The sequence below is a fragment of the Panthera leo genome, chromosome C1 (assembly GCF_018350215.1).
Source record: "Panthera leo isolate Ple1 chromosome C1, P.leo_Ple1_pat1.1, whole genome shotgun sequence".
Taxonomy (NCBI): Eukaryota; Metazoa; Chordata; class Mammalia; order Carnivora; family Felidae; genus Panthera; species Panthera leo.
This window is the reverse complement of record NC_056686.1, coordinates 97,823,982-97,841,213: the sequence shown is the minus strand read 5'-3', so window position 1 is coordinate 97,841,213 and position 17,232 is coordinate 97,823,982. Positions and strand designations below refer to the sequence as shown.

At 43.5% G+C, this 17,232-nt stretch overlaps 1 protein-coding gene across 4 annotated transcripts in view; it reads left to right on the top strand.

Annotated features, from left to right (window-relative positions):
- TSPAN2 (tetraspanin 2) overlaps positions 1-17,232 on the top strand; it is a 56,285-nt gene that overhangs the window by 26,486 nt on the left and 12,567 nt on the right. For 3 of the 4 annotated variants that reach the window (XM_042953553.1, XM_042953551.1, XM_042953554.1), the window contains exons 3-6: positions 2,068-2,165; positions 3,467-3,541; positions 4,802-4,900; positions 6,159-6,230. In XM_042953553.1, the coding sequence (XP_042809487.1) occupies positions 2,068-2,165; positions 3,467-3,541; positions 4,802-4,900; positions 6,159-6,230 (344 nt within the window). The remainder of the gene's footprint in view (positions 1-2,067; positions 2,166-3,466; positions 3,542-4,801; positions 4,901-6,158; positions 6,231-17,232) is intronic. The other variant, XM_042953552.1, reaches the window with a different exon arrangement.

The following is a 17,232-nucleotide window of genomic DNA, read 5'->3' as shown; positions in this document are numbered from 1 at the left end:
AGAGGGACAGAGGATCTAAAGCAGACTCTGTGCTGACAGCAGACCTGGGGCTCGAACCCACGAACTTCGAGATCATGACCTGAGCCCAAGTAGGATGTCCAGCCGACAGAACCACCCAGGTGCCCCTGCAGTGAACATTTTAAATGGGAAATCAATATATTAAGGTAGCCCAACCATGAGATCTTCTGTGAGGGAACTGAGTACGGTGTTGCTGCCTTCCTGCAGCAGTAGGGTGGGGATCAGGTCTCCAGTCCCGGGTGTCCCGCCTGGAGCGACCTTGCCTCTCTGACCCCCGTCAGCAAAACAGAAATAGAACACTCGCCTTACCTTACGGGCTTGTTTGAGAGACCAGTAAGATGATGAAAGTGAAAGAGCTTTGAAAAATAAAATTTTTAAAGCAATAAAGTGTGTAGGCAGTGGAGCCAACAACAGTATTGTCTTTAACATGGTGTCGTTTCTCATTCCCACGTCCGTTCCACACTAAGTCAATTCTTTTAGCGAAAAGGGAAGGGGAGGGAGTGGCAGATCTGGCGTAGCAGGAAGTAAATAAATAACCTGCCACAGGACCGCAGCACAGCAGGGCTTCCCCGTCCCAGGGGCCCCCGAGAAGAGCTGGGGTGCTACAGGAAGCGGAGCTGCCTGGGTGTCACCCTGTCTGTGTCAGGGACCAGACAGATCTGCCCACAAACAACCGTCAGCACTGAGAGGGGCCCCCCGGAGGCACCCGGCTCAGGCTTTCCCCGCTGAGGTGGGACACCGGCTGGCTCCCACCCTTTCGGTGACTGGGAGTGGTTTCCAGGTGACTCAGATGAATAAAATGCAAAAAAATAAAATAGGGACAATTAGCATTACTCTAAGCAAGTCAAGTGCCAGGCCCCCACATTGTGTTCTGACTTATCTCCGGATCAGAAAAGGAAATAAGAAAGGGCTTGGCTTTATTTGTCTCCGAACAAGAACATTTCTGTCCTTTTCTTTCTCTGTGAGAACAGTGGTTCCTGTGGCTTGACTTCAGGACTAAGTGGGATTAGCGCCAGCAATGAGGCTGCTGGTATTACCGACGAGACAGGGCAGGGTAGGCTAACCATGATGAGCTAGCTTTAGAGGCACATGGGTATTTTTATCCCAGCTCTATCTTCTTGAGCAAATCGTTTAACCATTTGGGGACTAGTTTCGCTAGAAAATGGATATAATGATACCTGCCTCAGGAAGATAAAATTATAAATCTGTGCCAGGTGCTTAAAACAGTGCCTGGAAAAAATAAGCCCTTAATAAGTGTAGCTACTATGGTATTAGGAATAGTATTTGGTGTGTATTAGCCTGTCACCTCCTCTCATTGGCTATTTTCTTGGAACATTGCCACCTCCCATGTGTCCAGTGTTCGTGGTGATGCCCTCTACAGTTGGTGATTCTCAACCAAACTTGACTGCCTTATTCCTGTGTCTTCCTGCCCCTCTTGGTAACCAAAGACCCCCTGTTCTGCCCCACCCTGTCCCTGCTTCCCCATCTGTGCCTGGGCAGACCATCAGCCCTTTTCCCTTCCAGGCACTTTGTCCTCGCAGCCTCTCCTGTGATGGAGACAGCCATTCATTCCAGAGTGCCGTGACGGCCCAAGGGTCTCCTGGAAAGGCGTGGGTTTGTGTCCCAGCTCCAGCACTGACTCCTGACCACCCCTGGACTCACTGCACTACTTTCCCACACATTATAGTGATACCCACTTTCCAGGGAAGGTAGAAATCTGAAAGGTAAAGTGCCCGGCATGTAGGAGGCACCTGGAGGGGATTAAGAGCATGAGCCGTGGAATTTGGACTAGTCATTGCCGCTCAAGTGACAGTGAGTAGGTCCCTTCACCTCTGTAGGTATCAGCTTTCTCTGTCCACTGGGGATAATCGTACCCCCTACCTCCCAGGACCCTGGTGCGGGTTCTGTCAGGTGCACACTCAGCAAGCATTCAGCAAGTGCTCCCCATTATACTGTCAGCAGCCATGCTCTGCTCTGCAGGGACACCTGGCACAGCAGGGGAGCAAGTGGGCTAGGTGCTCAGTGTCCCCTCTGACCTCTTCCCTGCAGGACTGTATGTACTGGTTGGAGCAGGGGCCCTGATGATGGCCGTGGGCTTCTTCGGGTGCTGCGGAGCCATGCGGGAGTCGCAGTGTGTGCTCGGATCTGTAAGTGGGGCATGTGGGAGGGGACTGGTCTGAAGGGCACTGGAGATCGGGCCTCCAGCGCCAGCTCCTCGGGCCCACTGAGACCTTGGCACTCGCTCCCTCTCCCTGAGTCTCCATTTTCTCCATCTCTTGCTTAAGAATAATATTATCTTTGTCCCTGCCTCATATGGAAAATATGAAAAAAAAATGAGGTCATTAGTGTGAAGATGTTTTGGAAGGAAAGGTGCCTAATAATTGTAGGGGGTAATTATGATTGTTCTTTCAAAAGTACTTCCCAGTGAGGCAGCTAAGGTTCCTATAGCCAGGGAAGTGCTGTTATCTACAAGAAAAGAATTGCTGTTTGAGATCAATAAGTTAGCCAAACATCTCTCTCGTGGATTATTTTAACAAGCAGCCTCTGTCAAAAAGAAAAAAAAAAAAAAAAAAAAAAAGAACGAATTTCAGTTACTGCTATACACATCCAATGCCAGAGCGACCTAAGAGAAACAGGGAGAAGGAAGAGGGGTCAGAAGAGAGAAGGATTTCGTATTTCTCCATGAGGGGTCAGAAACAGCAATTTCAGAGGGCAGTCTCTCCTTACTCGTTGCAATCTTTGATTTTTAAACCGTGCCTGCTGCTTCTGATCTCTTGCTGTGTAAAATCTCTTAACTCATTTCCTCAGTCCTGCATTCTGCCTGTCTTTCCCCTGTTGCTGAGCATCTCTCTCATTTATCTCTTAACATAGAGCCGACCCAAGAGACCGGAACAGAAATCTGTCCGGGAGGCCACCCCTCACCACCACCCCCACTCCCCAGAGAAGCACTCACAGGCCCCAGGCCCCACCAGTTGCTCCCTATCTCCTGGCCTTGTTTTAGATCTTCGTAGTATCACTTTTGTTCAAGAATTCGTTCAGCGCATAGGTGTCAGGCACTGTTCTGAATGGTGGGATTTCTTTATCAGTGTCTGAAATTATCCAACTCACCTTTTTTTAGTGCTTTACTCCTTTATCATATTTACCCTTTTCCAAGATGAGGCCCATGATCGCAGAGACGTTGGGATCTTACCTTATTCACCAATGAATACTCAGTGCCAAGGACAGTGCCTGGTGCAGAGTAGATGCTCAATAAACAATCACTGAATGAATCAATGAGCAAATGAACGCATAAACAAGCTCCAGGGGAAGGGGGGACAAATACTTCCTACTAGATCAATTCGAACTAATAATCTTGCCTCATGTTTTCCAAATGGAACTAGAATTAAAGAGGCCGAATACATTGAAAAGGTATTGAGTTAATGAAGTAAATGTTTTCTCTCCTCTATAGTTCTTCACCTGCCTACTGGTGATCTTTGCTGCTGAAGTAACCACTGGAGTATTTGCTTTTATAGGCAAGGGTGTAGTAAGTAGAAATTACATGCAATTTCTTTTTACGATGGTTAAAGGGTCTCTTTATGGCAAAGGATATGAGAATATTACACCCACAATGGTATTACAAAACTAAATAACCCCCACGTTTATCATTGGCGCAGAATGTCTTAACCTGGAAATATCGTGCAGACCTATGCGGGTGTATACACGTATGTGCACACATTTTTCTGAGGAGATAGTTCATAGCTTTCATTAGATTTATGAAAGGGGCTATGATTTTTTAAAGGATATTTATCTTAAGATTATCCTATTTGTAATGGGGAAAGGGGATAAATTGCATTCATGAGAAAGAGGGATCAAGAGGAACATGCATTTTCATCCCTTGTTGGACTAATATTTGTCCATAGGGCTCGGCCTGGAAAGAGGCCACATCATCCTTGAAGACTAAAGCCTGACCTGCTGTGTGCTGGTGAAGCCAGTCTCTTTAGATTTGTGCTCAAACTATAGGTGTCCAAAATAGGTTATCAGAAGAACCCACAGAGGAAATGTCCTTTTAGAAGGTTAAAACACCCTGTGGGAAAGAGGGGAGTGAAAAGGAGGAAGAATGGAGTCTTAAATGTACTGTATTTCATGTAAATTCATGTGCTATCAATATTGTGTTTATGAACTTACTTTAGATGTAAAAAAAAAAAAACGGTGAACACGTAGAATAAGTAAATATCACCTCCTTTGGAATGTTTCTGAAGTAGCTGCCTATATTTGCAGGTTGGAGGAATTGGATCTAATGACTTTTTGAGATCTTTATGGATGTCAGATCACATGCCTTTATATCAGAAAAAGCATTCTCTATGTTTTCTACGATATTTATATGCTGAAACAGTGTTCCTCAGTCATGAGCATCTTTCCAACCATGTCATGAATAGACTTGAATACTTTTAACCAGTGGGGTACCAAGAATGCCTAAGTCCCCACTCCCTGTATGTCAGAATCTCCTGGGGAGGCCCCAGAGTCTGGGGCTTAGTGGATGCTGATGTCCATTCAGGTTTGAGAACCTCCACTTAAAGAAATCTTTCTAGTCTATGAAAGTTATTCTTGGTTAGTCTATCCTCCCATCTCCAGAAGTATCTGTGAAACTCCAGAATCTATAATCTATTATGTAAATGCAGAATTGCCTTAAAATACAGATAAACACAGGGACAGGCTGTATTTTCCAACGGTAAGGAAGAGGGGGTTTTCCTTGATGAAAGGAGAATGTTTGGAACTTCCCACAGTTTTCCTGGTATTTTTTCAGGCTATACGGCATGTTCAGACCATGTATGAAGAGGCTTATAATGATTACCTGAAAGACAGGGAAAAGGGAAATGGGACCCTCATTACCTTCCACTCAACAGTAAGTAACTTTGCTTCTTCTTTAACATCATATCTTCTGAAGACCATGCATTAGTCAGGACCTCTCTCTTCACTTGGCTTAAAGATCAGAATAACTTTGGTGAAGCCATGCTGTAGCTGTATTTCAGCCCTCACAGGAGCCGCCATTGGCATTACGCGTAGAACCTAGAAGAGGAAGGGGCCTACCTGGCACCCAGCGTTCACCAGAGGAAGTCAGGGTATGTGCCCCAGAGAGACAAAAGAGCACAAAGAAGAGCACCCAGAAAGCAGCCCAAATCAGTTCTAAGCTGTCTCAGAGGGTGGCATGGTGGTGTAATAGAAGCGACCATGACCTTCAAGTCAGGAAAGCTCTTTCTAGCTGCAGCTCTGCCACTGAGCCTCTTTGCGACTTGAGCCACTTCTTTGCCTCCCTGATAATCACTCAGCTCCCCCATTTGTAACACAAAAGGGCACGGAGACAGCTATGCTCCCTTTATCCTAGAATGTTCTATGAGACTGTGCTGTCAGTGCAGTGCTGAGGGCTGCACACAGCTAACCAACAAGGGCTTATGGATGATGGGCCAGGTCAGAGTCATCCTGATTTATTAACCACTGCCGTATGGAGAAGTATCTCTGAACCCCTGGGCCAGTTGCTTCCGGGTAGCCCCATTCCTGTTTGTCACAGGAATGTCCTGGAAGGTGCCAACCATTTATCCTGTTCAGCCTCAGCTGCCCCAGGGACATCAAGCAACACACAGTCTCCTTTGTCTTTGAAGAGCCAGCCCTAAGGCAGGACACCTATTTGCTGGCCTGACTTCATGCCCTGGCCTTTCAGCCCCTGGGGTTTATTTACTGTGGCCACTTCTCCTCTCTGTCCCAGACTGTCCCCAGTTAATGAGCCCTTCCTGAAGCTCATAAAACTTGAGCTACTCAGCAAGGTAAGTTACTCCCGGGCTGAAATAAAGAATCTAAGGACCCAATTCCTGTCTAAAAAACAGCAATTTACACAAGACACTGTCATTGGCTTCTTGCTTTGTTTGGATTGCCTTGAGTCACTTCCCATTGCAAAACTCAGACAACTTTACCGAAGTTCTCTTCTTGTTTTGCTAGCATGGTTATGTGACTCTTCACTATCTTCCTAGAAATGGCAGTTTGGGTTGCAGAGATTGGCCCCATAGCTGCTTTGCTGCCTCAGTGCCCCAGTCCTCTGCCGTGATGCCCAGACTTATAGCTCCCACTCCTCCTTCCTGTGCCCTAAAAGCTGTTCTCTGACTCTCTAGTTTCAGTGCTGTGGAAAAGAAAGCTCTGAACAGGTCCAACCCACATGCCCAAAGGAACTTCTAGGGCACAAGGTAAGCTTCTCTACTAGGGTTCCCATCCTATCTATACTGTAAGATGGCTCTTCCCCTTGGGTATGATTCTAGAAGGCCATCTCCCAGTGGCTTCTGAGCCTCAGCTTTATTCTATGTAAAATACATGAAGCAATGCTGAGTCCTAGTCTCCCGGTCCCCTGGGAAATGATGGTAAGCGGACCTGCCCATAATGGTGCAAATGCCATGGCATTAATTAAACTCACCAGGGCCAGAGGTGTGCACCCTGAGAACGTTGCCCCACCCACCTCTCCCTGGAAGTCACTGATGAATGCTTCATTTAGCAAGTGAAGGTGCCAGGTTCTGAAAACCTGTGCCAGGTTTTGTGCCAGGTTCTGAAAACTCTGAGATGAAACATGGCTCCTGCCTCAGTGGCCTTGTAGACTAGTCAGGGGACATGGTGTGTGCCCGAAGCCTGTAAAGAATACAGTGTAGACACAGAAAGCTTCACAGAAGTTGAGATCCTTGAGCTGCATTTTGACAAAGGAAGGTCATTCTGGGCCCATAAAGCAGCAGGAACAGAGGCATGGCAGTAGGGAAGCCCAGGACTGCAGGACAGTAGGGAGTCCAGAGGGGATGGTGAGGGACATTCTTGGGCAAGGCAGACAAAGGCGTGATTTTACACCTGGAAGTTTGGGAAAGGTGTTGCTTTTAGCAGAGGATTATCATAGTCCATTTTGCATTGTAGAAACAGTACTCAGGCTGCTGGGTGTGACAGGTAGAATAGAAGGTTGGGGAGTGTTGGAGGGAGGCCACGTAGGTGCCACTTGTGGTCACCTTGGTAAGAGAGGATGGGGAGCTAATGAAAGTCACAAGCAGTAGGGATGGAGAGGAGGCAGCCGATTCAGAGATGTTCGGAGGGTAGAATCAACAGGCCTGGCCAATCTCTTGTGTGTGAGTGGGGAGTGGGAGGAGGAAGCTAAGACCTCAGACTTCTGCTTGAGCAGAATGGGTGGATGGAGACTCTGCTCCCTGTGAGAGGTGCATGGAGGGAAAAGAGCACATTCCGGGGCAGTTTTGGCCAAGTTTGCACTTCAGGTGCCTGTGGGACTTACATGTAATCTGAGCTGAAGATGGGTGTAGGAATCCCAGCATAGTGGTGGTAGCTGAAGCCGTAGGAGTGGCTTCACCCAGGGAGAGTATGTGGAATAAGGCAGAGGTGGGCTGAAAACCCTGTCATTTAAGGGTAAGCGAAGGACAAGAAGCCAGAAGAAGACTGTGAAGGAGGAGTCGAACTGGAGAGAGTCCAAAGACAGTGGCGCCTGGGAAGCAAGGGAGGAGATGGTTGGTCCATAAAGTTCAATGCTGGGAAGAAGACAAGGCAATGAAGGCTGGAAATAATGTGTTGGATTTGGTCTTAATCATTAATGATGTTTGCTCTGCAGTTTCAGTGAAGGGGGTGGGGGAAGCACAGATGCGATGTGGGACATTAGGGGAGAAATATGAGAATATGGGGACAATGATATGGATGCTTCTAAGCATGCAGCTGTGAGGAGACTGATGAGATCTTAGCTCCAGCCTGTGTCCTGAGTCCTGCATTGGACACTTAGTGACTCCCTTTGAGTTGGAGGACATGAACAAGGCACAGCCACTGCCCTCAAAGTGCTCAGCGGCTGCCGGAGAGACCCGCAGGGGAGCCAGCACCACCACTCGGTAGTACAAGAGTAAGGCTACGTGAGAGGGGCGTGCGATTGAAGGGTTGCAGGAGACCCTCCTGATGTGTGATTCTTTTTTGTTGGTGTTCAAGTATCATTAACGTAACACTCTTCACTTAGTTTCAAGTGTACAATATAATGATTCAACAATTCTGTGCATTACTCGGTGCTCGTCACAAGTGTACCTACCTCTTGGGGCACCTGGGTGGCTTAGTCGGTTAAGCATCCAACTTAAGCTCAGGTCATGATCTTGCGGTTCGTGGGTTCCACCCCCGTGTCGGGCTCTGTGCTGACAACTTAGAGCCTAGAACCTGCTTCGGATTCTGTGTCTCCCTCTTTCTCTCTGTCCTTTCCCTGCCCATGCTCGCTCACTCTTTCTCCCTCTCTTAAAAATAAATTTAAAACGTTTAAAAAAAATTCTAGGGGCACCTGGGTGGTTCAGTCAGTTAAGCATCCGACTCTTGGTTTCAGCTCAGGTCATGATCTCATGGTTTCTTGAGTTAGAGCCCCACCTCTGGCTCTGCACTGACAGCGTGGAGCCTGCTGGGGATTCTCTCTCTCCCTCTCTATCTGCCCCTCCCCTAGGTGTGCTGTCTCTCTCTTAAAATAAATAAATAAACTTAAAAATTAGTTTTTAAAAATTTCAACAAGTGTACATCTTAAGCCCTGTTATCTATTTCACCCATCTCCCTACCCACCTCCCCTCTGGCAGCCACCAGTTTGTTCTCTGTATTTAAGAGTCTGGTTTTTGTCTTTTTTTTTGTTGCTTGCTCATCTGCTTTGTTTCTTAAATTCCATACGTGACTGAAAACGTATGGTATTTGTCTTTCTCTGACTGTGTTTCTCTTTTTCACTTAGCATTATACCCTCTAGGTCCATCCACGTTGTTGCAGATGGCAAGATTTCATTCTTTTTTATGGCCGAGTAATATTCCATTGTGTATCTATACCACATCTTCTGTATCCATTCATCTGTCGATGGACACTTGGGCTCCTTCTGTATCTTGGCTATTGTAGGTAATACTGCAATAAACATAGAGGTGCATATATCTTCTTGAATTAGTTTTCCTTGGGTAAATATCCAATAGTGGAATTACTGGATTATAGGGTGATACTTCATATTGTTTCCACAGTGGCTGCACCAGCTTCCATTCCCACCAACAGTGCGTGAGCATTCTCTTTCTCCACGTCCTCATCAGCACTTGTTTCTCGTGTTTTTGATTTTAGCCATTCTGACAGATGTAAGATGATATTTCATTGTGGTTTTGATTTGCATCTCCCTGATGATGAGTGATGTTCAGCCCTTGCATGTCTTCTTTGGAGAAATGTCTATTCAAGTCCTCTGCCCATTTTTTAATTGGATTATTTGGGGGTTTTTGGTGTTGAGTTCTCCAAGTTCTTTATATATTTGAGGTATTAACCCTTTATCAACTATGTCATTTATAAATATCTCCTCCCATTTGGTAAGTTGCCTTTTCGTTCTGTGATTGTTTTCTTTGCTATGCAGAAGCTTCTTATTTTGATGTAGTCTCAATAGTTTAATTTTGCTTTTATTTCCCTTGCCAGAGGAGAAATATCTAGAAAAATGTTTCTATAGCCAATGTCAAACAGATTCCTGCCGTGTTTTCTTCTCGGAATTTTATTTTTCAGGTCTCACTAAGTCTTTAATCCATTTTGAGTTTATTTTTGTGTGCGGTGTAAGAAAGTGGCCCCATTCCATTCTTTTGAAAATGTAGCTGTCCAGTTTTCCCAGCACTGTTTGTTGAAGAGATGTCTTTTTTCCATTTTGTATCCTTGCCTCCTTTGTCATAGATTAGTTGACCATAAAAGCGTGGGTTTATTTTTGGATTCTATTCCGTTCCATTGATCTGTGTGTCTGTTATTGTGCCAGTACCATACTGTTTTGATTCCTACAGCTTTGGAGTGTATCTTAAAATCTGGGATTCTTTCTTCAAATCACTTTGGCTATTTAGGGTCTTTTGTGGTTACAAATTCCAGGATTATTTGTTCTAGTTCTGTGACAAATACTGTTGGTATTTTGATAGGGATTGTATTAAATCTGTAGATTGCTTTGGAGAGTATAGACATTTTAGCAATATTTGTTCTTCCAATCCATGAGTATGGAGTATCTTTTCATTTGTTTGTCATCTTGTATTTATTTCATCAGTGTTATATAGTTTTTGGAATATAGATTTTCCACCTCCTTGGTTAGGTTTATTCCCAAGTATTTTATTATGTGTGCAATTGTAAATGGGATTCTTTTAATTTATCCGTTACTTCATTATTAGTGTGTATAAATGCAACAGATTTCTATATATTGACTTTGTATCCTGCAACATTACTGAATTCATTTATCCATTCTGGTAGTTTTCCAGTGGAGCCTTCAGGGTTTTCTGTATATGGTATTGCGTCATCTATAAATAGTGAAAGTTTTACTTCTTCCTGACAAATTCAGATGCCTTTATATATTTTTGTCTTCTAATTGCTGTGGCTAAGACTTCCAGTACTATGTTGAATAAAAGTGGTGAGAGTAGGTAAAAAAGAAAACAATGGTAGGAGTGGATATCCTTATCTCGTTCCTGATCTCAGAGGAAAAGCTCTCAGTTTCACCATTGAGCATGATGTTAGCTGTGGAGTTTTCACATATGGACTTTATTATGTTGAGGTATGTTCCCTTTAAACCTACTTTGTTGAGGGTATTTATCATGAATGGATGTTGTACCTTGTCAAATGCTTTTTCTGCATCTATTGAGGTGATCATATGGTTTTTATCCTTTCTCTTACTGATGTGATTATCACATTGATTGATTTGCAAATATTGAACCACTCTTGCATGACAAGAATAAATCCCACTTGATCGTAGTGAATGATTTGTTTAATGTATTGTTGGATTTTGTTGCTAGTATTTTGTTGAGGATTTTTGCATCTTTGTTCAACAGAAACATTGACCTGTAGTTCTTTTATTTTGTAGTGTCTTTGTCTGGATTTGGTATCAGGGTAATGCTAGCCTTATAGAATGAATCTGGAAGCTTTCCTTCCTCTCCTATTTTTTGGAATAGCTTAGGAAGAATAAATGTTAACTCTTCTTTAAACAATTGATAGAATTCACCTGTGAAGCCATCTGGTCCCATATGTTTGTTTATTGGGAATTTTTTATTACTGATTCAATTTCATTTTTAGTATTTAGTCTGTTCAAATTTTTTATTTCTTCTTGATTCAATTGTGGGAGTTTATATGTTTCTAGGAATTTATCCATTTCTTCTAGGTTGTCCAATTTGTTGGCATGTAATTTTTCATAATATTCTCTTATAATTGTGTTTCTGTTGTGTCAGTTTTTTCTCCTCCTTTGTTTCTGATTTTATTTGAGTTCTCACTCTTCCTTTTTTGATGAGTCTGGCTAAAGTTTTACTGATTTTTTTAGTCTCTATTTCATGTATTTCTCCTCTAATGTTTATTATTTCCTTCCTCTACTGGCTTTGCTTGGTTTGTTTTCTTTTCTAGCTCCTCTCAGTGTAAGTTTAGGTTGCTTGAGATTTTTCTTGCTTGTTGAGGTAGTCCTGGATTGCTATAATCTTCACTCTTAGAATAGCTTTTGCTGCATCCTAAAGATTTTGAAACCTAGTTTCATAGTGTTCTGGTCAGAAAATATGCATGATATGATTTCAGTCTTTTTGAATTTATTGAGATGTGTTTTGTGGCCTAACATGTGATCTGTTCTAGAGAATGTTCCATGTGCACTTGAAAAGAACGTGTATTCCACTCTTATTGGATTAAATGTTCTGAATATATCAGTTAAGTCCATCTGGTCCAATGTATCATTCAAAGCCACTATTTCCTTGTTGATTTTCTGCCTGGATGATCTATGCATTGTTGTAAGTGGGGTGTTGAAGTCCCCTACTATTATTGTATGACTATCAATTTCTTCTTTTATGTGTGCTAATATTTACTTTATGCATTTAGGTGCTTTCTTGTTGGGTGCATAAATATTTACAATTGTTATATCTTCTTAATGGATTGTTCCCTTTATCATTATGTTGTGATCTTCTCTGTCTCTTATTATAGTCTGTCTTTTCAAGTCTATTTGTTCAATATAAGTACTGTTACCTCTGCTTTCTTTTTGCTTCCATTTGCATGGTAAAGGTTTTTCCACCCCTTCACTTTGAATCTGCCTGTGTCTTTAAGTCTGAAGTGAGTCTGTTTTAGGCAGCATGTAGATGGGTCTTGTTTTTTATCCATTCAGTCACCCTATGTCTTTTGATTGGAGCATTTAGTTCATTTACATTCAAAGTAGTTATTGATAGGTATGTATTTATTGCCATTTTGTTACTTGTTTTACATTTGCTTTGGTAGTTTTTCTTTGTTCCTTTCTTCTCTTGCTCTTTTCCCTTGTGGTTTGATGGCTTTCTTTAGTGATATGCTTGGATTCCTTTCTCTTTATTTTTTGTGTATTACTGCAGGTTTCTTATTTGTGGTTACTATTAGATTACTATTGTGGTTACTATTAGGCTCATATACAACATCTTATACATATGGCAGTCTGTATTAAGCTGATGGTTGCTTAAATTTGAAACCATTCTAAAAGCACTAAATTTTTACTGCCCCCCCCTCGTTTCATGTAATGATGTCATACTTCATATTCTTTTATTTTTTAATTCTTTGACTGGTTTTTATAGATATAATTGATTTTACTGCTTTTGTGCTTTAATCTCTGTATTGCTTTTATAAGTGATTAATCTACAACCTTTATTGTATTTGTATTTACCTGTGAAATCTTTTCCTTTCATAATTTTCTTACTCCTGATTATGGCCTTTTCTTTCCATGTAAAGAAGTCCCTTTAATGTTTTTTGTAAGGCTGGTTTAGTGGTAATGAACTCCCTTAACTTTTTTTTATCTGGGAAACCCTTTCTCTCTCCTTCCATTCTGATGCTAGCCTTGCTGGATAGAATATTCTTAGTTGCAGGTTTTTTCCTTTCAGCACTTTGACTATATCATAGGGGCCTTCTGGCCCTCAAAGTTTTTGCTGAAAAATCCATGGGTTTACCTTGTCTGTAACTATTTACTTTTTTCTTGCTACTTTTAAAATTCTCTCTTTATCACTATTTTTTTTTCTTTGCGTGGTGTGTCCTGGGATGTATCTTTGTGGGTTCATCTCGTTAGGGGCTCTCTCTGCTACATGGGCTTGTTTCTTTCCCCAGGTGATTAGGGAGGTTTTCAGCTATGATTTCTTCAAATAAATTTTCTACCCCCTTTTTATTTTTTTCTCTGGTATTCTTATAATGTGAATGTTACTGCATTTGAATATGTCACTGAGTTCTCTTAACCTATTCTCATTTTTTATTGTTCTTTTTTCTTTTTGCTGTTCAGTGTGGTTGCTTTCCATTACCCTGTGTTCCAGCTCCCTGATCCACTTTTCTGTTTCTCTAATCTACTATTGATTCCCTCTAGTGTATTTTTAATTTCAGTTATTGAATTCTTCATCTTTGATTGGTCCTTTTTTATATTTTCTCTTTGTTGAAGGTCTCAGTGAGATCCTCCACTCTTTTCTCAAGTCCAGTGAATATGTTTAGGACCATTGCTTTGAATTCTTCATCAGGAATATTGCTTACCTCTGTTTTATTTAGTTTTTTTGCTGTGTTTTTATCCTATTCTTTCATTTAGGACATATTCCTCTGTTTCCTCATGTTGTCTAATTCTCTGTGTTTCTGTGTATTCGTAATGTCAATTATGTCTCCTGCTCTTGAAAGTAGTTACCTATGAGGAAGAGGTCTTAGTGCCCTGCACTTAGAGGCCCTGCAGTGCAATGTCCCCTGTTCCCCAGGACCAGGAGCTTCAGGGGTGTCTTCTGTGTGAGTTGCACAGGCCCTACTATTGTGGCTGAGCCTTGTTTACCTTCAGTCCAGGTGACTGCAGTGGTCCACTTTGCCTGTTGTGGGCAGGGTTTGGTCCCTGTGCCAGTCTGGGGCCACAGTGGGCTTGTCGTTAGGCAGTATCAGCAGTCAGACCAGATGTCTGCCCTCATCCCATCTGCTGGGGCTGGGGTCATACCAAAATGCAGGGCACTGTCTCTTCCTTGTCCCCTGAGAGGCTTTCATTGGTGGCTTGGGCCTCCAGTCCATCTGCTGAGGCTGCAGTGACCCCAGACTGCAGGACTCTCTTCCTGTGCTGTCTTTGAGAGGTTTTGAGGGCAGAGCCAGTAGTGAGATCAGATGTCTGCCCCCAGTCTATCTGCTGGAGCTCTAGATGCACCGATTGTCAGGGCACTCCCTCTGCACTGCCACTTACAAGGTTCAGCTCCTAGAGCTGCAGTGAAACTGGTGTGTATGGTTACCTTCCCTTCTTCCCAGGGCAGATGTCACTTTGGAGTGGCAGGGTCTCTGCCTGGGCTGCTGCAGGATCAGATGCGGCCGGAGCCATTCTGGAAGGACTCCTGCCAAGTGGGGCTGGTTGGATGGAGTGGACCCAGATCCATAGGAGAACACAGGGGCAGGCACTGTGGTGTTAGCAAGCTAGGTGGCAGGTGTTCTCACTGGTTCCCGCAGGTCTCTAGCTGTCTAGGCTGGAGAGCAGGGAGAGAGAAATGGTGCCCACAAGCTCTTTTGTTCTTAGAAAAGTCTCCTAAAGACCCCTGCCCCTCCAGCACATGTTCTGTGGTTAATAAATAAATCTCCTTCCCATATACCCCAGCCACTTTTCAAACTGCTGCTTCTGTGTTATATCTCCGCAGGCCTGTTTGTTATGCTGGCTCTTTAAGGATAGCAGCTGAGTTTCCTACCACCCTCTGGCTCTCCCAGAGCGGAGCATGCTGATTTTTAAATTTCCTGGTGTTAAGCCCCACAAATTGTAAAACCTCTCAAAATTAAGCCCCTCTGGTTTTCAAAACAAAATGTTATGGGGACTTATGTTCCCAGTGCCAGTCCCCTGTGAGTGGGATGACTGGTGTGGGGGTCTGTCTCTCTCCTTTCCCCATGCTTGTGGTGCCCCCCCTGTTCGTGGTTAGTCTCACCAAGAGTTTGGTTCCCAACTGCCTCTCTGCCCTCCTTGCCCTTGTCCATGTGGCCTCCTTTCTATGATTAAGTGTGGAAAATCTATTCTGCTAGTCTTAGGGGTTTCTGGGTTGGTTGCACTGATGTCACTGTTCTCTAGGTGTGCTCATGGGAGGAGGTGACTTGAAGATCATCCTACTCTGCCATCTTTCCAGAAATCCTCTCCCCTGATGTAATTCTTAGGATGCGTTTTAAAGGATGAATCAGAGCCTAGCAAACAGACAAAAGAGAAGGGTATTCCAGGTAGAAGGGATATGGGGTAAAGACAATGAAAACAAGGGAATATAACTGTATCCAGAAAAGTGCCAGTAGTGGGTTTTGGCTCAGGTACCTGTGGGGATGAGTCCTTCAAGGAGGAGGGACCTGTTCTTGAAGGGCCTTGAATACTTTCATGAAGCCAAAAGTCTACATCTCCTGCTGTATGCTTAGGAAAGTACTAATGTTAGAATCTGGGATAGGATTTACATTTTCCTGAGTTTCCTATAGTAGCAGTTTGGAGGATTGATGGGAAATGAAAATCTGGAGCCAAGAAGGCCAGTTGGGAAGGCTGCTGTCCTCGTTGTCGTCCAAGAGACGTTAACTGGTAACAAGCTGGACTGAGCACCAGGAATGGAGAGAAAGCCATTTAGAAAGGAAAATCTACAGAATCTGGTGACCAGTTCAATATGAGAGAAGAGGGAGGAATCCATTGCTGCTTTTGGCTTTACTAGCTGGATAGATGGTATCATTTAATGAACTGAGAAATAGAGAAAAAGGAACAAATTTTGGAGGAAAGAAAGCCAGTTCAGTGCTTAACCTGGTAATTTTGAGGAGCTAGTGGAACTTCCAACCGGAAATGTCCAATAGACGGTTGCAAAATCTGGCCTGCGGCTCAGGAGAGAGGTTTGGGTGTCAGGACTTCATGGGAGTCTTAAAGCTGTAGATAAGAGTTTAATCCATTAGGTTTAGACGAGAAAATGGCAAGGATAGAATTCCAGGGAACAACAACATTTAAGGACGGAAAGAAGAAGAGTTGCCAAGTAAGAAAAGTAGAAAAAGTAGACAGACACATGTGAGGAGATGCATGGGGGGAGGAGGGAATAGTTACCAGGGTCAGGTGCTGCCATTGAGGTCAACTCAGCATTTATCCATACCTACCCTACGCCTGGCCCTGCAGGTAAAAAGATGAACGACACAAAGTCACTGCTCTCAAGGAATGTGTAGTCTAACAGGACAGATGGACACAGAAATGGACAAAGTGCAGTAACAGAGGTAGGCACAGAGGGTGCAAGTGCTTTGAAAGCACAAAGGGTTACTTAGTGAGGCCAGAGGCTGGAAGGGTCACGGGAAAGCTGACCGGAGCAGTGATGTCTCAGCTAACTCTTCAGGTGTGAGAAGTAATTATGGAAGCATTAGGCAGGAGGAAAGAGGAAAGCAGAGGAAAGAGCATAAGCAGAGGCACAGAAGCAGAAAATATGAATGGGGAAGTAAAAGTCCAAGGAGGTCCACTGAGATAACTACTGCCATGTTGACAGGATTGAGCATTTTCAAACAGTAACTTGATGTCAGGGGGAGTGAGGACAAACCCCATCCTGCATGGCATGAGATGTAAAGAGAGAGGGTGTCCTTTCAAGTAGTCTAGTTTGGGGCAAAGGACAGGCAAAAAGAGTTCAGAAAAGACGAAATCCAGGGGCACCTGGCTGGCTCAGTTGGAAGAGCATCCAACTCTAATTTCGGGATCATGAGTTCGAGCTCCACGTTGGGTGCAGAAATTACATAAGTAAGTTTTTAACAACTTAAAAGACAAAATCCAAATTACCATTAAACACATAAAAAATGCAGGCAGTTAATAGCAATGGCAAAATATTGCAAATTAAAGAGCTGGCATCGTTTAACCTATGAAATTGACCAAGTTCTTCCTTCCTTAATAGTTATATACAGGGTTGACAAAAATGATACGAAGTGAGCATTTTCAGAGAAATCAGTACAAAATGTTTAGAGGTAGTATGACTGTAGAATACTAGTGAGTTAAAAGAGCTTAGGAATGTGATAGAGTAGGAGGACCCTGACCTCACCCCATCCCATGTTTACAACCAGATATCACCCACATCCAAATCAATAAACTAGAGAGTAATCCAAAGGCTTAGAAAACAAACGTCACAACTAAATATAGAGAAGAAGCTGCATCTGGAAGGTTAGGAAGGTCAGAAAGGCAAAGGGAGGCTGCCTGGAGGAGGGAGGGAGCCGCACACGTGGAGAGGACAGAGAAATGGGCCTTTGCACCAGGGAACTTACGCAGGGAAGACT